This window comes from Macrotis lagotis, chromosome X (assembly GCF_037893015.1).
Source record: "Macrotis lagotis isolate mMagLag1 chromosome X, bilby.v1.9.chrom.fasta, whole genome shotgun sequence".
NCBI lineage: Eukaryota > Metazoa > Chordata > Mammalia > Peramelemorphia > Peramelidae > Macrotis > Macrotis lagotis.
In genome coordinates this window covers 351,482,651-351,506,235 of record NC_133666.1, presented here as the reverse complement: position 1 = coordinate 351,506,235, position 23,585 = coordinate 351,482,651, and the positions used below count along the sequence as shown (strand labels likewise).

General features: G+C 34.2%; 1 protein-coding gene across 1 annotated transcript in view; it reads left to right on the top strand.

Annotated features, from left to right (window-relative positions):
- DNAH5 (dynein axonemal heavy chain 5) overlaps positions 1-23,585 on the top strand; it is a 302,769-nt gene that overhangs the window by 276,527 nt on the left and 2,657 nt on the right. The window contains exons 75-79 of the mRNA XM_074202020.1: positions 2,957-3,172; positions 13,651-13,863; positions 18,634-18,786; positions 20,989-21,220; positions 21,852-21,912. Coding sequence (XP_074058121.1) covers positions 2,957-3,172; positions 13,651-13,863; positions 18,634-18,786; positions 20,989-21,220; positions 21,852-21,912 — 875 coding nt within the window. The remainder of the gene's footprint in view (positions 1-2,956; positions 3,173-13,650; positions 13,864-18,633; positions 18,787-20,988; positions 21,221-21,851; positions 21,913-23,585) is intronic.

Sequence of the window (23,585 nt, the reverse complement as noted above, 5' to 3'; positions counted from 1 at the left end):
CTCTGAAATTGCATTTTATTATCACTTTGATTTATGCACAAATACATGCTGTGGAGACTTTCAGACACCCTTTTCTCAGTTGGTTCACATCTGGTTAAGATTTTTTGATGGAGCTAATCTTTCATACACTGAGATTAATACCATATCTGTTTTCTTACAATAGAATCAATGTTTAAAAAAAAAGGAAATGGGTCAGATTGTTCAGAGCTACCATTCTGGAAGTTGCTTCCTTAACCTTCAGTATGGCATATGGGGGACTGACTCTAAACACAGATTTCCATGTTTTTTTAATGTCAGTTATTTGAGTCAGTCTACCATATAGCCAGTGCTCAAGTTCTGAGCAAACCTATTCTATCTCCCAAACATCCAATGAAAAAAGAATCTTTCCTATCAATACTCCAAATCTAACTTCTTTTTTGGAATTTGCCAGAACTATTTTCCTTTATTGGGTAAGTTGAGTCATTTATAATTCTTCACTCTCCCTCATCCATGACATCCAAGCAGTTTGCAAATCTTATTGATTCTACTTCTGCATCTCTAGCATCATTTTCTTTTGACTCAAATAACTACCATCCTAGTTAAAGACCTCATTTCCTCCTCCTCTGGAGTACTCCAACAGCCTTTTAATTAGTCTCTGTATAGTTTCTTCTATTTTTAAAAATCTAAGATTCACATAACTGTCAAAGAAATATTAAAACATATCTGACCCTATCATTATCCTGACAGGAGTCACAATGTCAAACCATGACCACCATTTACCCTTAGACCCTGGTGGAGACAGCGTTGGGAATAACAATACTTCTAAGCTATTGTCCATAGCTATCATCTTGAGAAGCACCCCCTGTGGAGATGCAGTCTGGCAGCTGCTGCTGCAGATGCTATTGGTACAACTTTTGAAGATGCCAAAAAGAAAGTTCTTGTCTCCAAAGTCCTTGTCACTGTAAAATGGTTCAATATCAAAAAAATGGATATACTTGTATCATTGAATATAATATTAAAGATGAAGCATTAGCATCTACTTTGCTAATGCAAAAGGAGCATAGTATACCCTACCATCTGACTTGGCACTAACATCTGCTTTATGTGGTGACTCTACCTCCTTCCTCTTCTTTAGTCACAATTAGCTTATGATCTCCTGGAGAGCAGGGATTGTCTTACTTTTCAATCTGCTTTCGATATAGTATTTGCTTAATAAATGCCACATTCAGTCATTCATTCAGTTATTCATCAATGGTTTCTTATTAATTATAGTATAAAACACAACTTATTCAATTTTGCATTTAAAATCTTTCAGAATTGATTCTAATCTTCTTTATCAGACTTAATCACTTTATTTTTTAAATTCTACATTCCAGCCAAACTGATTTGTATGCTGTTCCTTGAACTCAGTTCTCTGTCTCCCTCCTTAGTGCCTTTGAAAAGGCTGACCCCATACCAGGAATGATTTTTTTCCCTTTATATACCCCTTTTAAAATCTGTAACTTTCTCTAAACATCACCTAAGATGTCTCCCCTCACACAGTCATACCTAAGCTCCCTAGGTGATTGAATACTCTCTCCATTCTGAAGATAGTTTTGTTTACTAATCAATCTACATATCATTTCCCCTAGCAGAACATAAGTTCCCTATACCTATGCATTTTAATTTTTATCTTTGGGACCAATAGTGGTTTTAATCCCTAGCTGGAGATCCAGGTATATCTCTTTATTAGGGATATGATGTACTCCTCTGCATTGTGAGTAAAACTAAATACAACATTCTATAAAAAGTATAATAGAATTCAACATGGACATATATTATCAATATATAATTAATTACCTTTTACCACTAAAAATCCATTTTGATTTCTTTATATCTCTCATTCATTGAGCTAGAAAACTATGTGACATTATAGACAGAGTACTGAACTTGTCTGAACTCAAATCCTTTCTCAGACCTTTACTGATTCCATGACAAGATAAGTCATATAGCCTGTCTCAGACTCAAATGCTTTTATCTGAAAAAAATAAGAGGTTTGTATTCAATGACTTCTAAAGTCCCTTTCAGATCTAAATCTATAATTCTATGATTGGAGAGATGTCTTCCATGTTTTCTTTCTTATGTACATTTGTGACTAGGTTGTCAAGATTTTGCTTTTTAGAACTCTCCATTAATATTCATCTGTTTTCTCCAAACTAAGTGGAGAAAATGCATAATTCTAAATATACAAAATAAAAATGATTACTTGAATTGATTTATTAATTATTAGGAAGAATTTGTACAAGCATAAATTCTTCATGGTATTGTAGAAAGAGAATTTTTTTAAGAGTCAGAGGGTATGAATTCACATCTTGCATCTATACTTACTATCTGAATGACTTTGTGAAAGTCACTTAATTGTTTTTGGCCTTACAGTTTTATAATCTGTAAAATGAAGTCTAAGCATGAGTTTCTCAGAGTTTCCTTCCAATTCTAGATCAATAACCCTTTTGCCTGATAGACAAATACAAAGTGTGATGGTTTCAGTTATATATATATATATATATATATATATATATATATATGTATATATATATATACATGCACATATATATGTATATATGTGTGTGTGTGTGTGTGTGTGTGAAAATGAAAGAAAACATAATTAATTGTCCCCTAAGATATCTCATCATACTTAAGGTTCCAGAAGAGAAACCCCACTCTCCTCTAGCAGAGCACTTTCTGGAAATTTGAGGTGGACCCTCTGCTAGATTTTATTTGTTGACCTAGAATTCCCAGTAAGAATTGATTTTTGTTGTATGTTTCAGTGTTAATATTTTATAGTAAACTGCTGATTTTTTCCTGAAAATTATTGATTTGAGTTTCATTCTATACTATGATTAAGAAGTATTAATAAAATATGCATTATTTTTTCTATTTTTCAAGAAGAAAATAATTGAATTGTTGTGATTTTAATTATTTGTTTTTGCCAAACTAGAACTTGCCAGCTTATGACACTCCTGAGGTGTTTGGATTGCATCCCAATGCTGATATTACTTACCAAAGCAAACTAGCCAAGGACGTTCTAGATACTATCCTCAGTATTCAACCTAAAGACAGTTCCAGTGGAGGAGATGAGACCAGAGAGGCTGTGGTGGCTAGACTGGCTGATGATATGTTGGAGAAGCTTCCTCCTGATTATGTCCCATTTGAAGTGAGTTAATGAAATCCTGTCAAAAATGACAGTTAAGTTCTAATAAGTTTTGGTATATGGTAAGGGATATGATTCCAGGTCCCCAAATAATCCATCCTTATGTTTGTCCTATTTTTTAAGATTTAAAAAAGCTTTGTTGAATCTATTTACCTAATGTTTTCAGAATATAAATACTGGGAAAGCCTGACCAGAATGCTAATGTCTGTAATTAAATTACTTAATGTGTACTGATTGGTTAGGATTGCTTTTCTAAATGGAGAACCTTTTCCCGAGGTATTTTAAGTTGTCATTTATGCTAAAGAAGGCAATTTATTCTTAATCTAAACTACCAGCTTGTTCAAGACTAAGGATGTATTGGGTGGATTAAAACACAATTTAAAATATAAACATTTTCTAATTTAAGGAAGTTGTGTTTACATCATTAACTCTTTGTTGTCTTTATCAGTCCCATCAGCTATGAGAAGTTGACTCTATGTGTCACTGCCTCATAATGAAGCTGATAATAACAATTCTTTTAATGTAATGACATTCTCAAGGATATTGTGCAATGACAGGATTAGCCTAGTTGACAAAGGCTCCCCTAATTGACAAAAGTGACAGTAATTATTCACTTGCAGGTGGTCTCAGTGGAGAGATCAGACTAAATGAATGTGGTTACTTGTCTCACCCTTGACAGAAGATTGATTGATAGACTTATTTGTATAGTTTTGTTCCCTCCCCCGTTTTGAGAAAGAAATATGTAGGTCATCATCATCATCATCATTGCCACCACCATCATCATCATCTTTTCCTTTTATTACTGTTCATTTTTTTAATTTTTATTGAAGATATTATTTGAGTTTTACAGTTTTCCCCCAATCTTGCTTCCCTCCCCCCACCCCCACCCCACAGATAGCACTTCGTCAGTCTTTACTTTGTTTCCATGTTGTACCTCGATCCAAATTGGGTGTGATGAGAGAGAAATCATATCCTTAAAGAGAACAGAATTCTCAGAGGTAACCAAATCAAACCATAAGACATCTGGGGTTTTTTTCCGAATTAAAGGGAATAGTCCTTGTACTTTGTTCAAACTCCACAGCTTCTTATCTGGATACAGATGGTATTCTCCTTTGCAGACAGCCAAAAATTGTTCCCAATTGTTGCGCTGATGGAATGAACAAGTCCTTCAAGGTTGAACATCACTCCCATGTTGCTGTTAGGGTGTACAGTGTTTTTCTGGTTCTGCTCATCTCACTCAGCGTCAGTTCATGCAAATCCCTCCAGGTTTCCCTGAAATCCCGTCCCTCCTGATTTCTAATAGAACAATAGTATTCCATGACATACATATACCACAGTTTGCTAAACCATTCCCCAATTGAAGGACATTTACTGGATTTCCAATTCTTTGCCACCACAAACAGGGCTGCTATAAATATTTTTGTACAAGTAATGTTTTTACTCTTTTTCCTCATCTCTTCAGGGTACAGGCCCAGTAGTGGTATTAGTAGCTGGGTCAAAGGGTATGCACATTTTTGTTGCCCTTTGGGCATAGTTCCAAATAGCTCTCCAGAAGGGTTGGAAGAGTTCACAGCTCCACCAACAGTGTAATAGTGTCCCAGATTTCCCACATCCCTTCCAACAATGATCAGTATCCTTCCTAGTCATACTGGCCAATCTGAGAGGTGTGAGGTGGTACCTCAAAGAAGCTTTAATTTGCATTTCTCTAATAATTAATGATTTAGAGCATTTTTTCATATGGCTATGGATTGCTTTGATCTTCTCATCTGTAAATTGCCTTTGCATATGCTTTGACCATTTGTCAATTGGGGAATGGCTTTTTGTTTTAAAAATATGACTCAGTTCTCTGTATATTTTAGAAATGAGTCCTTTGTCAGAATCATTAGTTGTAAAGATTGTTTCCCAATTTACTACTTTTCTTTTGATTTTGATTACATTGGTTTTACCTGTGCAAAAACTTTTTTAATTTAATGTAATTGAAATCATCTAGTTGGTTTTTAGTGATGTTCTCCAACTCTTCCTTAGTCATAAACTGTTCCCCTTTCCATATATCTGACAGGTAGACTAGTCCTTGATCTTCTAATTTGCTTATAGTATTGTTTTTTATGTCTATGTCCTGTAACCATTTGGATCTTATCTTGGTAAAGGGTGTGAGGTGTTGGTCTAATCTAAGTTTCTTCCATACTAACTTCCAATTATCCCAGCAGTTTTTATCAAAGAGGGAGTTTTTATCCTGGTGGCCTGACTCTTTGGGTTTATCAAACAGCAGATTACTATAATCCTCTCCTGCTTTTACACCTAGTCTACTCCACTGGTCCACCAATCTATTTCTTAGCCAATACCAAACAGTTTTGATGACTGATGCTTTATAATATAATTTTAGATCTGGTAATGCTAAGCCACCTTCGTTTGCATTTTTTTTCATTAAGCTCCTGGTAATTCTTGACTTTTTATTTCTCCATATGAATTTACTTACAATTTTTTCTAGCTCATTAAAGTAATTTTTTAGAATTTTGATTGGTAGGGCACTAAACAGATAGTTTAGTTTTGGTAGAATTGTCATTTTTATTATATAAGCTCTACCTATCCATGAGCAGTTGATATTTGCCCAGTTATTCAAATCTGATTTAATTTGTGTGAGAAGTGTTTTATAATTGTTTTCAAAAAGATTCTGAGTCTGTCTTGGCAAATAGACTCCCAAGTATTTTACACTGTCTGAGGTTACTTTGAATGGAATTTCTCTTTCTAGCTCTTCCTGCTGTTTCTTGCTATTCATATATAGGAAAGTTAAGGATTTATGGGGGGTTATTTTATAACCTGCAACTTTGCTAAAATTGCTAATTGTTTCCAGTAGTTTTTTAGATGATTTCTTGGGATTCTCTAGGTAGACCATCATGTCATCTGCAAAGAGTGAGAGTTTTGTCTCTTCCTTCCCAATTCTAATTCCTTTAATTTCTTTTTCTTCTCTAATTGCTGATGCTAACATTTCTAACACAATATTGAATAGTAGAGGTGATAATGGGCACCCTTGTTTAACCCCTGATCTTATTGGGAATGCCTCTAGCCTCTCCCCATTGAGTATAATGCTTGTCTATGGTTTCAAATAGATACTGCTCATTATTTTAAGGAACATTTATTCCTACACTCTCTAGTGTTTTTAATAGGAATGGATGCTGTATTTTGTCAAAAGCTTTTTCAGCATTTATTGATATGATCATATGGTTTCTGATAGGTTTGTTATTGATATAATTGACTATACTAACAGTTTTCCTAATATTGAACCAACCCCTGCATTCCTGGAATAAATCCTACTTGATCATAATGTATTATCCTAGTGATGACTTGTTGTAGTCATTTTGCTAAGATTTTATTTAGGATTTTTGCATCTATATTCATGAGGGAAATAGGTCTATAATTTTCTTTCTCTGTTTTAACTCTTCCTGGTTTAGGTAGCAGTACCATATTGGCTTCATAGAAAGAGTTAGGCAGAGTTCCATCTTTCCCTATTTGTCCAAAGAGTTTATATAGGATTGGAACCAATTGTTCCTTAAATGTTTGGTAGAATTCACTTGTGAATCCATCAGGCCCTGGAGATTTTTTTTAGGGAGTTCACTAATGGCTTGTTGAATTTCTTTTTCTGAGATAGGGTTGTTCAGTTATTTAATCTCTTCTTCATTTAACCTGGGCAACTTATATTTTTGTAAATATTCATCCATTTCACTTAGATTATCAAATTTATTGGCATAAAGTTGGGCAAAATAATTTCAAATTATTACTTTAATTTCCTCCTCATTAGTGGTGAATTCACCTTTTTCATTTATAATACTAACAATTTGGTTTTCTTCTTTCTTTTTTTTAATCAAATTGACCAGAGGTTTATCAATTTTATTGGTTTTTCATAACACCAACTTTTGGTTTTATTTATTAATTCAATAGTTTTTTTGCTTTCAATTTTATTAATTTCTCCTTTGATTTCTAAAATTTCTAATTTGGTATTTGATTGGGGATTTTTGATTTGTTCTTTCTCTAGTTTTTTTAGTTGCATGTTTAATTCATTGATTTCCTCTTTCTCCAATTTATTCATATAAGCATTTAGAGCTATAATATATCCCCTGAGAGTTGCTTTGAATGAATCCCATAGGTTTTGGTATGCTGTTTCATTATTATCATTATCTAAGATAAAATTTTTAATTCTTTCTATAATTTGTTTTTTGGTCCACTCATTTTTTTAAGATGAGGTTATTCAGTTTCCAATTTGCTCTGGGTCTATATCTCCTTGGCCCAGTATTGCATATGACTTTTATTGCATTGTGATCTGAGAAAGATGTATTCACTATTTCTGCCTTTCTGCAGTTGATCATTAGGTTTTTATGTCCTAGTACATGGTCAATTTTTGTATAAGTTCCATGTACTGCAGAGAAAAAGGTATATTCCTTCCCATCCCCATTCAGTTTCCTCCATAAGTCTACCATATCTAATTTTTCTAACAATCTATTTACCTCCCTAATTTCTTTCTTTTTTGTTTTATGATTTGATTTATCTAGATCTGATAGCGGGACCTTGAGGTCTCCTACTAGTAGAGTTTTGCTGTCTATGTCTTCCTGTAATTCTTTCAGCTTCTCCTCTAAGAATTTGCGTGCTGTCCCACTGGGTGCATATATATTCAATATTGAAATGACTTTATTGTCTATGGTACCTTTTAGGAGGATAAAGTTTCCTTCCTTATCTCTTTTAACACTATCTATTTTTGCTGCTGTTTTGTCTGAGATAAGGATTGCTACCACTGCTTTTTTTTACTTCAGCTGAAGCAAAATATGTTTTGCTCCAACCTTTTACCTTTACTCTATATGTATCTCTCTGCTTCAAATGAGTTTCTTATAAGCAGCATATTGTAGGATTCTGTTTTTTAATCCACTCTGCTATTTGCTTACATTTTAAGGGAGAGTTCATCCCATTCACATTCAAAGTTATGATTACTAATTCTTTATTGCCCTCTGTGCTATCTTCCCTCTGTTTGTATTTTTCCCCCTTCCCCCCCTTTTATCCATATTCCCCAGTATTTTGTTTTTGAATACCACCCCCTTCAGTGTGTTTGACCTCCTATATCACTCCCTCCCCTTTCTTTCCCCTTTCCCTGTTCCCTTCCCTTCCTTTTGTTATTTCCCCTTATTTCCTCCACTCCCTTTCCCTTTCTCTGTCCCCCCCTCCCCTTTTCCACTTTTACTTCTTGAAAGGTTAGATGTTTTATAAGTTAACTGAGTATGTGTAGGTTGACTTTAAGCCAAGTCTGAGGAGAAGAAGATTCATGTGTTTCTCCTCTACTCCCTTCTTCCCCTCTATTACCATAGGTTTTTTGTACCTCTTAGTGTAATGAGATTTGTCCTATTCAATCCCCTCCCTCCTCCCGTCTCTTTCCTGTCCCTTTTTAGGGAGGTAGTGTATTTTTTTTTAGATCATTCTATCTAAGTCAAAGAAAATTCTGAGTGTCTGTCCCTTCTAATTCAGTATATTCTGTTGAATAGAGTTCAAATTCCTGAGAGTTATTAGAGTTTTTCTCCCCAGTGGAGTTAAAGCCAGTTACATCCCATTAGATATCAGTCTCATGGATAGGTCATGGATGTCCAGCATTTCTGGCTAGGTATATTCTCTCTGTTAGAGTTACATTTCTCAGGATTCTCAGGATTTATGAGAGTCTCTACCCCCCCCCCCCCCCGCCATGCTGGGATATAGCCAGTTTCAACTTGCTGGATTGCATTTTTTTCCTTTTACTGCCCCCCCCTTCTTTTTTACCTTTTCATGTGTTTCTTGAACATCCTGTTTGATATCCAAATTTTCTGTTTATCTCTGGTCTTTTCATCAGAAATTTTTGGAATTCTTCCATTTCGTTAAATGCCCATCTTTTTCCCTGGAAGAGAAGGCTCAGCTTTTCAGGGAAGGAGATTCTTGGCTGCATTCCAAGCTCCCATGCTCTTCGAAATATCTCGTTCCAGGCCCTTCGATCCCTTAAAGTTGATGCAGCCAGGTCCTGCGTGATCCTTACTGTGGCTCCTTGATATTTAAATTGTTTCTTTCTGGCTGCTTAGAGGATTTTCTCTTTTATCTGATAGTTCTGGAGTTTGGCCACAACATTCCTTGGTGTTTTCCTTTTAGAATCTTTTTCTGGTGGGGATCGATGTACTCTTTCAATAACTACTTTGCCCTCCGATTCCATGATGTCAAGGCAGTTTTCCATCACTAGATCCTGTAATATTAAGTCCAGGCTTTTTTTCTCTTCAGTGTTTTCAGGAAGTCCTATAATTTTCAGGTTTTCCCTCCTTGATCTATTCTTGAGGTCAGTGGTTTTGTTGATGAGGTATTTCACATTTGCTTCTATTTTTTCTATTTTTTGATTTTGTTTAACTGACTCTTGCTGTCTCGTGGAGTCATTAGTTTCTGTAGACTCCATTATTTTTGGGTGGGAGGAGTTTTCTTCATTAACCTTTTCTAATTGGTCGATTCTACTTTTGAAAGAGCTTTCCATTTGACCAATTGAGGTTTTGAGAGAATTAATTACTTTTTGCATTTGCTCATTTGAGGATCTGAGAGAATTATTCTCATTTTGCAAGGTATTAATTGTCTCCCCCAAATTTTCCAGTTGATTTTTTAAACTCCTTCCTTATTTCTTCAAGGAAGTCTTTCTGTGCTGGAGACCAGATTGTATTCTCCTCAGAGGTTCCAGGTCTCTCTGGGTTGTGGTCTTCCTTTCTAGGAATTTTTCTATGGATCCACCTTTCTGCTGACCCTTCTTCATTATGCTAAGACCTTGAGTTGGGTGGGGCTGGTTCACCTGGGCTTGGGATCTCTAAAGGCTTTACTGAGTGCAGTTTCTCTGGCTGGCCAGTAGGAAGTGCTGGTTGCCCTCTCTGGTGTGTCTGTGACCTTGGTTGGGAGGCCTTCTCCCTTTGCTTGAGGGAGGGAATTGGGGCTATTGAATTCTTTTGCCTTCAGTCAATGGTGGGCTTTACCCTGGCCTGAGGTGATTCCTCAGCTGAGCTGGTTCTTTTGCTCACACACCTGGGCCTGAGGCAGAAATAATTTGCATTTGTTTGAGAAGAGGCCTCAGTGCAATGGAGGCGTGGGCTCAGAGTTTCTCAGACCTGAGGAGCCCAGGGATGGTGTCCACAGCTGTCCTGCACCAGACCTCTACCAGCGGCCCCTTCCCCAAGCTCCAGGGGAACAGCCCCAACACCAGCGCCTCTGCTTCCCCGCGGACCCAAGCCCCCTTCGTCCAGCCCCACCGCTGATCCAGCAGGTCCGGCTCTCGCGCCCTCAGACTCCCGGTTCCGATTCAGCTGTTGGTCTGGCTGATCTTCCCTGGGAGCTCAGACTCACCTGCCGGTACTCAGCCAAGGCTGCTGCCGGAGACAAATCCTGAGGTAGATCTTCCTCTCCTGGCTTTTCTTTCTGGGTTTCCTGGTTCGGATTTCTTTTAAGAGGTTTGTTTCATGTGATAGATGGGGAAGAGATCAGGAGACTTTAGAACTGTGCCTGTCTTCTCTCCACCATCTTGGCCCCCTTCTATTACTATTCTTGATAGCTTTTGTTTAAAAGTTTAGAGTTTAACCTTGCTTGATGAAAATGAATACTTTAAAATATAAATCAGTGGGTAATTTTTCTAACCATTCCTTCAGAAGTTATTCCTTGGAACAAATTATTTTATTGAATGTAAGCCTTTGACTTCATGATTTTAGTTGTCTTAGATTATTTTTCTGCTTCACTGTCTATGTATCTATGAAACTTTTATAGCAGGGTCATTGTATTTCAATGTGTATATCTATACTTACATCGATATAGATATTATGAAATATTGTAGATCATTTGCATATATGTATATGTATACATTTCTATGGTATACACATTATATTTGTGTTTGCATACATAGACCAATACACACATGCATACATCCATGAAAAAATGCATACTTACACACTTTTATAGTAAGAAATAGTTCTCAGTTGGACCTAGCTTCATTCTATACCCCCCAAAAGTATTTTTTTAGGTAGATAGCAAAACTTTTTAAGGAGTGTCTACCTGTACTTGCTTGTGCAAGTGTTGCACATGCATGTATGCATAAACTCCATGAAAATGGGATTGTTTTATTCTTTGTTCTTGTATCTCCAGCATTAGAACAGTGTCTGGCACAAGTAGGTGCTCAATAAATGCTTGTTAATTGATTAATACTCAGAGTATGAAGATTTACACAAGGAAATTATAGATTAATGAATCCCTTAAGAAAGTCTCTTTCCTCTTTGGTGAGAATCTAATCTTTCTAAAATTAATAAATGAAGCTGAAAGTGTGTGTGGAGGGTATTTTCAGTTTTATTGATATGTTTTGTTTGTTTTACACTACAAACATTTATAGATTACAACCAGGGCTTCAATCATTACTTCTGTGTAGATAATATCCAAATGTATTTTCTCTACCTCCAACTTTCCTGCTAGAGTTCCCTCATTTTCTAAAATTCCCATTCTCCATGTTCTCTCTTTGATTCTGTTCACTTTTTCTTTGCTCCTTAAAAATATCCCCTCTTTCTATTTCTGTGACATGGCAATCTCCTGCTTCTTCTAACTCTATCAGTTCTTTTTTCTTCTCCCTGCATTCCTCAAAACACTACAATGACTCCCTACAACCCACAAATAAAATTTGAAATTCTTAGCCTAACATTTAAAATCTCTATAAGCTGTCATTAACCTGCAATCCTGGTCTTATTTTGCACTACACTCTTCCATATACTATATATGCTATTTATTCTTCTCTGAGTAGTCCTTACTGTTATTTTGTTTTGTGAAGATAAGTCTTCCTGAGATAGTTTTCCCATCAAATAAAACTGTTCAAGTTCAAGTGAATCATTCTCCTCTGAACTCCTGGAGAATATATATTATTTTTGTCACTTATATCATAGTTTAACTTATATTAAGATTCCTTTTATATGTTTTTATATTTCCAAAAAAGACCATAAATACTGTTAGGATTGGGACCAAGTCTTCTTCACAGTCTATATCCAAAAACGTCAAAGTCCATAGCAGGCATTCAAATATCATAGTATTACTGGTAGTAAGTAGGAATGATATTTTAATAACTATACCTCAAATTTATAGTATTAAAATTTCCCTTAAGTCTACATTTGTGTACATGTATATCTCCATAATAACCTATCTTCCTTCCTTCCTGTAGCCCTTTATCTCAGAGAGGCTGCATTACCAAATGGATGGGACTGGACTTGTGATTTCATTTGTTGGAAATTGTTGCTATTGTTTATTGTTAGTTGTTGTTGTTGTTGTTCTTTCTATCTTTCTTTCCTTTCACTGCCAAACCCATCAACAAGGTGGGACAATTTGTTTTTGTTCTGTGTAGTTTTCATTTTTAATTTTTTAAAATGCAGTTCTGAAAAAAACAGGCTTAAAAAGTCATTGTGGTTTAAATAGAGCTACTTGATGCTGTTTTTAAACCCAAATCATTCAGACATTCACTGAATGACCATAAACAGGATCAACCAAACCTCACTGGCTTATTATTGAAGTTTTGATGACTTAAAATAGGTATACATACTAATTGTCTTCTGTTCTGGTCAGAAACTGAGTCTTCTTCGCCCAGATGGATATCTTTGGTATGATAAATTGGGCCATTTTTTGATTCAATTACCTAGTCCTTTTTTTAGATGGGTATGGCCACAGTCAAACTGAGATCTGGGAAATATTTTAATTTACAAAGGCCAAAGAGAAACCACTACTTGCTGGCCCATCACTGATTTGTCTTAACATTGGACTTTGCTGATTCTGGAGGAGAGAAGTTGATGACTTTGATTCTCTCTGCCTCACTCAAATCTGATGGATGTGAAAGTCAAGCAAATGGGGACATCATCTTCATTTGTTATTGGTCCTTTTCACAAATACAGGAGGAACAAGAACAACAATAATAACATTTTTATAGAACTTACTATGTCCCAAATACTATGCTTAGTTTTGTACAGATCATGTCACCTGATCCTTACAACAACCCTGGGAGGTAGGTGAATATATACCTTTATATATATATATATGGAGAAATTGCACCAAATAGATTAAGTGATTTGTTCAAGATCACAAAGCTATCAAGTATCAGATAATAGATTTGAACTTAGGTTTATCTGACTCCAGGCCCAGCACTCTACCCACTATTCTACCAGCTATGTGTTGAGTCAATGAATATTCACTTCTTTACAAAAAAATACCTTATGTATCCTTATGTAGCCCTTAATGGCACTCAAGGCTTATTTTTCTCTAAGTGAAAGGAAGGATATGATTAGTCACAAATATCAGCTTTATCTTTTCTGTACAAATAATAAATGTTTGAACTATAAAAATTCTACCTTTTTCTCTCCAAGGAGTGATAGGGCACAAAATCAACAATGGCATTAATAGTTGTCTAATTTTTAATGTGTCTTTTCATTTTTCCATGACAGGTAAAAGATAGGTTGCAGAAGATGGGGCCATTCCAACCGATGAATATCTTCCTCAGACAGGAGATAGACCGAATGCAAAGGGTAATCAGTTTGGTTCGAAGCACCTTAACTGAGTTAAAACTGGCTATAGATGGCACTATCATCATGAGTGAAAATCTGAGAGATGCTTTGGATTGCATGTATGATGCAAGGATCCCTGCTCGTTGGAGAAAAGTAAGCATAAACCTGAAATAAATAATTATCTCCTGATGACCTACTGGGGGAAATGTATAGCTAGCCAAAGAATGTAAAATGAATACATAGCTGGTCTTGAAAATAAGATTTAATTCCAAGTCACATGCCTTATATACACTGGGTTTGTGACCAGGATATTTATTTAACCTCTTCAAACCATGGTCAACTTTCTAAAATTATAAACCAAAGAAACTCCATTATTCTGTGCTGGTAGGGGAGCTATCTCATTGGGAAACACCCTACAATAATGAAATAAAACATCTGTACCCCTAAAAAAGAAGTTACCATACAAAATGGTATGAATTTTTTAATTTGACAAGTACAAAACTAAGTCCAAACCATTGCTTAGGAATAAATGTGCGTTTTCATTTAGGTAGAATCTGTTAGTATTAACAAGGGATTTATGAAATAATACTTAGAAGAATTTTACATCTTAGTTTCATAGAGATAACCAGAAATAATAATATTCTTTAAATAGCCCAAATTTATGAAAATATAACTCATTATTGATTAATATTATCTTATTGGGAAATGAATAGATAGATTGTACTAAATACTGATATAGAAAGAACAGAGTAATGGATGTTATCATGTGAGAGAAATAAAATATTTTAAATTCTTAAATTATAATCTTCTTAAGTAGAGAAATGCTTATTTCAGGAAAGAACCTATTGGTATGTTCTAATAAACAATATTTAATCTAAGAAAATATTAAGATAGATAGATTTAATAATGTCTATTGAATATCAGAGTGAATATTCTAGAGTCATTCAAACTCATCATATCCAAAGTCAAAATCTTTATATTTCTACCTCCCCACCTCCAAAAGCCTATCCCCTTCTTTGGATTTCCTTATTCCTGTAAAAGGTACAATTATCGTCCCAGTTTTTTAGATTTGTAGCCTCACTGTTACTCTCTCACTCTCTTCACATTTGGGATTGCAATTTGGGATAATAAAATATTTGACAAGTTGTCCTCTCAAAAAAAATCCCCTCCCAAAAAAGGAAGTCCCAATTTATTGGCTTTCAGTTTAGGTCACAAACCTTTCTCTTTTGTTTAGCCAACCTGAAATAGTAAAGGCAAAATCAATTCATTTTAAAGCCATGATGTTTTTATGCATGTATTTAATCTATCCCACAGGGTTGTTGGGATGATGATTGAAATAACATGGGCAAAAGATTTTGCAGCTTTTAAGACAAAGAACTGAATCCAAGTTATAACTGTGGATTGGAGCCTAGATGTCTTGTGAATTATAGACTCTTAAAATTCCTTATAATTCAAAAGTATATAGGTACCAAAATTGATTGTTTGGTTTTTAAAATTAAATAAAAATAATAACTTGTATATTCTTACATTTATATATCTCATACATATTTGTGAATAGTGATATCCTACTGACCACAAAGTCCTCCTATAAATGGTACAGAAGGGATTCAGGTTATGAGAGGCCACCTCAGTGAAGTTCAGGATGTAGCACATTTAACCATGCTGGAAAAACTTCAGTTATGTATTCATTTCTTTTCAGTAAATATTTGTTAACGTCTTAAAATGTCAGGTACTCTGATAACCTCTAGAGATATAAATAAGTTAAAGAAAGATATTCCTTCCTCTCAAGGACCATGCAATTCAATGGGACAAGAAAATACATAAGAGGAAGCTTAAAAATGGAAGGTAGAATGAGTGCAAGCACCATCTTGTTGCATGAAGTTGAGATCCACAGAACTAAATTTACAAAGTGAAGTGAGCTTCACTTTTGCTTTAGATGGAATTTCATGCTTCAGTCATTTGGTGGGAAGGGAGAGGAGTCTGAGGAAGATGAGGTATAGAATATATCCAAATTTGAGTTGACCTGCAGGATATAGAAATTTCTGGTGCTTAGAAAATTCTGGGAGGGGCATATTGCTCCATGAAGTCTAGAGTAAGTAAAAGCATTGTATTGTCATAGCAGACTACAAAGCAGGTCATTACCAATAATCTGGACATTTAATTTAGGAAAACCCCCCAGCATTTTTATAGTACATTTGATTTACAAAGCATTTTTCAAATATCCAAGTGACAAGAGAGTCAGGCAAGAATAATAATAATTGTTGTTTTTAGTTAGTAGTTTTACATAGGAATTTTTAGATTTTTCTAAAAACATTAACTTAGCTACTGGTGCTTCAAATGTGAGATTTATTCAATGATCAACTGAATATTGAATCAGTGGAACTTAATCATGAATAGTTACTTTTAATATAAATAAAGTCAGAAAGCAAAAAATCAATTTCAGCTAAATGGAAAGATTACTCATTGGTTCTAATTGAAGAATCAAATAAAAGTGCTGAGTCAATTTTATCATGAATCTAGTATCAATAAAAATTATTTTTACGAAATATTGGATCATCTCATATTACAGTGAAAGTGATAAGCATTTATAAAAACAAAGCAAAACAAAAAAATTGCCTTGTAGATACTTTCAACTTATATGCTAGCATCTGTAGCGGAGGTTAAGGAAGTAAAAATACCTCTATAAATATCTCAAAAAACCCATGCTAATTAAATTAGCATACAACATATTACAGGTAACTTCAAAGTAATTTAAGAAAAGGTAGGAAAATGTTAGGGAAAATAGTTGAAGTGTAGAAAATGAGATAGACCAAAGTTGTATAGAATATATGGAAGCAATATGCCTTCGTTGTGTGAATATTTTTTACAAAGACATGTAGGAGGTCCTAGATGGACAATACTCAATGATATCCAAGAATATATTGCAAGTTATGTCATGTCATGGACTGTAGTTGTGAATAGACTGTAGCATAACTATGAGTATGGAAGAATTGCAAGATGAAAGTGGTTTAAGGAATATCATTAAAAAAGATATGCTAATTTAAAAAGAGGTTGTCTGGTGGTATGGCAGAAGGAGAGATAACTGATGGTTAGTCCATTTACTCCACTGGCAACCAGACGATATTGAGGGATCCAGAGATGCGATCTTGAATGTTGGGTGGATAGACTCCTGTGGAGACTTTATATGATTACATGGACAAGAGATTTAAAGGCATGGACAGAATGGATAGATTGGGAACTGCTAGTTTGATGGGAGTGCACATATCATGGAGATTATATATCACTTGTATCATTGAAGTAAAGAAATTGTTGTAAAGGTTATGCTAATGAAAACATAATAATATATTGATGCCAAATGGAATAATGGAAATTTATAAAGAGTTCAGTGAATTTTTTGTTCAAGGAAATGAATATCTAAGGTTGATTAAAAAAATCAGCTTTCATATTTTCTTCATTCAACAATGTAAGGAGACAATTAATTTGAAGAGAAATGAAACCCCTGAGAAATATAGTCTAGTTTTTAATTTCATTAAAAATAAAAGGTGAAGAAAGCCTTGCACAATTCATTTACTAGAGAGATCATTTTAAAATGGGACAGCTAGGTGGCATAGTAGATAGAATACTGGGCCTGTTTTCAAATCTAATCTCAGACATTTACTAGGTGTGTATGGAAGCATTATGACCCTGGGCAAGTCATTTTACCCTCACCTCATTTTCCTCACCTGTAAAATGAGCTGGAGAAGGATATGGCAAAGACACTCCAGTATTTTTGCCAGGAAAACTTCAAATGGGGTCATGAAGAGTTGGACACAACTGAAACAATTGAATTGTAACACATATTTTAAAGCATTGATTCATCTATAGGTATAATTTTATGGTGATATTAATGTAAATGATTGTGAATGCTATATAAATTTATGTATATTTCCATTTTTATTCTGAGAAAAATAGCCAAGCTCCATTAAATTTAATTACATTAATTCACTGAATTAATATATAATTGAGCCTATGAATCAATCATAATCTTATTTGGAATGTGATTTTAATGATAGGTAATACGTTTATATTCATTCTGACATCTTATGTAAACTACACTTATTAATCATGCTGGTAGCCAGTGAACTATCATACTATCATTAAAAAAATTTTGAAAAATTTGAAAAGTTCCAGTGTTTACATGTAAGTACCCTAAGCCTCTTCCATATTAAACCCTACTTGGATGTTTCCCTGATAAAATGGGGAAAAATTGGTTATCAAAAACTATTTGAGGACATGACCTTTGACTTGGCCTATCAAGGCCTATCTTGATCGGCCTATAAAGGATTTAGTTCACTTACTGGCCTAGCAATGAACTGTATGTCAGCTGTCCAAAGGAGAACCTGGCTAAGGAGAGTAAGTTTATCACGAGGAAACTGGCCTGAGAAGCTTTTAAAAGCCATTTGGTAGAGCATGAATGAGTTCTAATGCACATTAGGATGAGGATTCCTATGCCATTGAATACACAGAGCTTACACAATTTTGAAGAAAACTCAGTTCTTTCCATATATCAAACCTTGAAATGGGTTGTCAATATAATTATATTTTGTATCATATAATCATTTTTACGTCAAAACCTAAAGTATTTGTATAATTTGTAATCTGTTTTTGAAATTATCTCCAAAGTATCATTCCTTTATCTCATATATATATGGGATTGTTTACTTGTTAATTTTCCTATTTTACTAGAATACTTTAAAAATTGTCTTTCTTTTTTTATTCCCAGCATTTAGTATACTGCTTGGCACATAATAAGTACTTAATAAATACTGATTGACTGACATTAATTAAACCTATATTTTTTCATATATATATATATATATATATATATATATATATATATATAATGCATAGTAGCTGAACATTTATATTTGTGCTTTTTTTTAGGCATCTTGGGTTTCAAGTACACTCGGTTTCTGGTTTACGGAACTCTTGGAAAGAAATCGCCAATTTAATTCTTGGCTGTTTGATGGCCGACCAAACTGCTTTTGGATGACAGGATTTTTTAATCCTCAAGGATTTCTAACAGTAATGAAACAGGTAAAAAATCATGATTTGAACTCATAGTGATTCTATAATTTTCTTCTTTCTAGATCATTTTGAAGTATTGTTAAGACTGAAGAATTATTTTCTCCTCTTGGCGTAAATGAAACTTCTTGGTATTCGAACATTGCTATAAAGCTAGAACAATCTCCTTAAAAATAACTACCATTAATTTCTAATGTTTATTCTTTATTCCTGAGTTTGATTTTATGTCTCAAAAATGCCAAACCAAAACCATGAAACCAAGAAGTAGTATTACATATGAGGGATTTTTACACATCTTATTAAATAATCTTCTATTTCTTTGGAATTAGAGGAGTTTTGCTTGTTCTAATGTCTCCTCTTAAAAAATTATTTTTAACTTTATGTTGAAAGACTAGCTCTAATCTCTAATGGGAGGAGAAATGAGTGCGATGCAGAAAAATCATGAAAATTAAATCAGCAGCTCGTTGAAAGAAATACAAAAAAATACTGAAGAAAATAATATGTTAAAAACCAGTTTAGGGCAAATGAAAAAAGCAAAACAAACGGCAAATGAGGAGAAGAATGCCTTAAAAAGCAGAATTGTTCAGCTGGAAAAGGAGATAAAAAGCTCTTTGAAGAAAATAACTCCTTCAAATGCAGAATGAAACTAAAGGAAACTGATGACTTTGTGAGAAATCAGGAGGAAATAAAACTCTTCCAAAAAAGCTAAAAGCTAGAAGAAAAATGTGAAATATCTCATTAGAAAAACAACCAACTTTGAAAACAGATCCAGAAGAAATAATTTTAAAATTATTGGACTACCTGCAAGTCATGACCAGGAAAATAGCCTAGACTTCATTTTTCAAAAAATAATGATACAGCAGATCCTGGAAGCAGAAGGTTAAAATAGAAATTGAGGGAATTCATCAATCACCTCCTAAAAGAGATCCCAAAAGTAAAAATTTCCAAGAATATTGTAGCCAAATTCCAAAACTCCCAAGTCAAAGAGAAAATACTAAAAGCTGCCAGAAACAAACAATTCAACTATCATGGCTCCATAGTCAGTATTACATAGGATCTGGCAGCATCTACATTAAGGGCTCATAGGGATTGGAATATAATATTCTGAAAGGCAAAAGATCTTGGTTTGCAACCCAGAATCAACTACCCAGCAAAACTGTACATCCTCTTTCAGAGGAAAAGATGGACTTTCAATGAAACAGGAGACTTTCAAACTTTCCTATAGAAACAGCCAAAGTTGAACAGAAAGTATGATCTTCAAGTACAGGACTCTGGTGAACCATAGAGGGGGTGGACAAGAAGGACTAACTATGAGGAACTTAATGATATTGAACTGTTTGTATTCCTGCATGGGAAAAAGATATTGATAACTCATATGAACTGTCTCATTTTTAAGAGCTTGTTAGTAGGAGCATATATAGACAGGGCACAGGAAGGAGCGGAGTAGAATGGTATAATATAGTAAAAAGATAGAGTCAATAGATGATTCTGGGTGGAAGAGAAAGGAGAGAAAGAAGGAGCTAAGGAATTTCACATATGAGTTAAGAAAAAGCTTTTTCAATGGAGTGGAATGGGGGAAGGCAAGGGGAAATGAATGAGCCTTCATTCTCATCAGAAATGGCTCAGAGAAGAAATAACATACACACTTAATAGGTGTGATAGAAATAGGGTATAGAAATCTATCTTACCCTAGAGAAAAATGAAAAGAGAGGAATGGGATAAGGGGGAATGGGAGAGGCGAAGGGGGGATAGGTGATAGAAGAGAGGGGAGATTGTGGGAGAGGGTACTCAGATACAACACACTTTTGGACAGGGCCAGGATGAAAGGAGAGAAGAGAGAATAGAATAAATGAGAGTGGGGAGGAATAGAATAGAGTGGACAGAAATACAGCTAGTGATAACAACTGTGGGAAAAAAATATTGTAGCAACTTCTCTGGTGGACTTATGATAAAGAAGGCAACTCACTCCAGAGACACAGCCATTGGAATCTGAACATAGAGTGAAGTACCCTTTTTTTCCTCTCCCTCTCTCACTATTCTTGAGGTTTCTCATCTTCTTGTGGAGGAGGGGGTTTAGGTTTATTCTTATAACAAAATTATTGTAATAATATTAAATAAATGAACCAAAATAAAAAAAAATTATCTTTATATTGAAAGACTAGCTCTCTAATTTACTTGTGCTATCTTAGCTATTTTATTTTTCTCTGTTGATAGGAAATAACTCGAGCCAACAAAGGATGGGCATTGGATAGTATGGTACTTTGCAATGAAGTCACCAAATGGATGAAAGATGATATTTCTACTCCTCCAACTGAGGGTGTCTATGTCTATGGACTCTACTTAGAAGGTGCTGGATGGGATAAAAGGAATATGAAACTCATTGAATCAAAACCAAAAGTACTCTTTGAATTGATGCCTATAATAAGGATATATGCAGAAAACAATAGTAAGTAATTTGATTTATTTTATAATCCTTAGTATTATGAAAAACTCAAGTGAAAAATTGTTCATAGAGAGACTATAAATACTTTAGTAAAGAAGAGTGAAACAGTGGAGCGACCACTATGATTCTAAAGGATCTAGCTATAAATATGATCTCTGCCATTTGTTATCTGTGTGATCTTAGGCAAACCATTTATTTCATTTTTTGCACCTCAGTTTTCTTCTTTGTCCAGTAAATGAATATGAACTATATAGTATCCTATAGTTCTTCTAGCTTTCAGGTAAGAACTCTATTAATTCTGTAGGTCATTCTTACAACTATGTGTATATACATATATAGATATATAGATAGATATAGATAAAGATATGAAATTATACATAAATATATGTTAAATGTGTTATGTTGGGGGGTAGTAAGTGAAAATATAATTTCATTGCTATAGGGAATCCCTGGGAGAAAACTGACCCTTCAAACAAATGTCAGGACATGTTCTACAATTTAGAGTCATATGCATGAAGAAACATTTGAACTTTGATCTTGAATCTGAACTTTTTTTGTTTATATCTTTTCTTTTGGGGAAGCTATTAATCAATCAAGAATTATCAAACATTTTTAAATGCAAAATATATTCCAGGAATTATTTTAGGCGCTAGTGATACAAAGGCAAAAGAAAAACAGCCTTTGGTTTTAGGAAGGTATATGTTTTCCCCACCTCCTATGACTTCATTTTCTTCTCTTTGGCATTCCTTGTGAAGCATGCCTCATTGCCTTTTCGATCATGTTATTTTTTTACATGGATCTTTTCTATACAGACTTGTTCTCTGTCTGCTTTCTTTCTTCATCTTTGTTCTCTTGGAATCAGATTTTTAACTGTTCAATAAACCTTTCAAGGCTTTGATTCAAGAATCTGAGTAAGAGCTTCACTGGCCTTAAAGAAGAATTGATAATAAAATGCTGTTAGATATTTTTTCCCTTCTAAGTTCTGTTCTGTGAAGAACTTGGAATAACTTTTTTTTCTTGTTGTGAAATTTGCAGTTTTTGAAAAAAATATTTTATCCTCCTTCCCTTCTCTCCATTTCTTTGAGGTGATATGAATAGACCATTCCTTATCTATTCCTCTCAACTATTTTGGTATTCTCTTATTCTCATCTTTGTATTAAAGTCACTGTTCATCTTCTTGAATTTTTATCTTTCCATCTTCTTCAGTGGAGAATTTGTGCCCAAGTTATAAAAATTTTGATCGTTTTATTTTTGATTACTAAATTAAGAGGTGATCAAATGTCTCATATTTTTTGGTTGTTATTGTCCTTAGTTTTATGATAAAACCACAACTCTTTTTCTTGTTTTGCCAAGGATTGTGAGAGACTTTCTTCCATTTATATGCATCTACCCTTTAACTTCTGGATTCATTTACAGGGACAATTTCAAGATTGATATGATTCATCTTTTGTAGTAGTATGACCATTTAATCTTCATGAGACATTTTCTCATAATTAGAGTTTATAAACAGCCTTAAAACTGCGTGGTCCTTTTCATCCTTTGTCTTCTCATCTTTTATTCTTTCACCAACTGGAAAGGAGCTATACAGAATTGAGGGCATTTTGTATTTTTCTTTTTTTTTATGGATTACCATGGTCAGAAACTTTATTAGCATGTGTTCAGCTTACAGATCATATTCTTTCCTCCCATTTCTAGAGTAGTCCTCAGAATGAAGGATGCATGTTGCTGGTTCCTATTTGATGTCTTTATGGCATGGAAGAAATTGCCATATTTTCCACTGTTTTAAAATAGACTTCAAGAGATCAGGGTCACATTAATGCCTCTGTCATTCTGTAAATAACTTGTATCACCGAAGAGTTGTTTCTTACAGGTTTGATATTATTTACTAAATGCACTCTATAATGTAAGACAGTATACTTGTTAGTATTTTTGGAAGGATAACATATACAATATTCAGTTATCAATGCCCATTATAAATTATTGTCTAGGTGCAGTTAGATGGCACAGTAGATAGAGCATTGACCCTGGAGTCAGGAGTACTTGAGTTCAAATCTGGCCTCAGACACTTAATAAATACCTAGTTGTGTGGTCTTGGGCAAGCCACTTAACCCCATTGCCTTGCAAAAATAAACAAACAAACAAACAATTAAGTGAATGAATAAATAAACAAATACATAAATGAATGAATGAATAAATAAATAATTACCCAAAGCAAGGAAATTTGAAGAGGAAAAAAGTAAAAGTGTTAATAACCAAGTTTCTAACAGTGAGCAAACTCAATTTGTATAGAAATACAAAGTAGAAAAATTGATATTGATTATCAATAGTGCTAGTTATTTCTAATTTGGATTTATTGTTAGACAGCCTA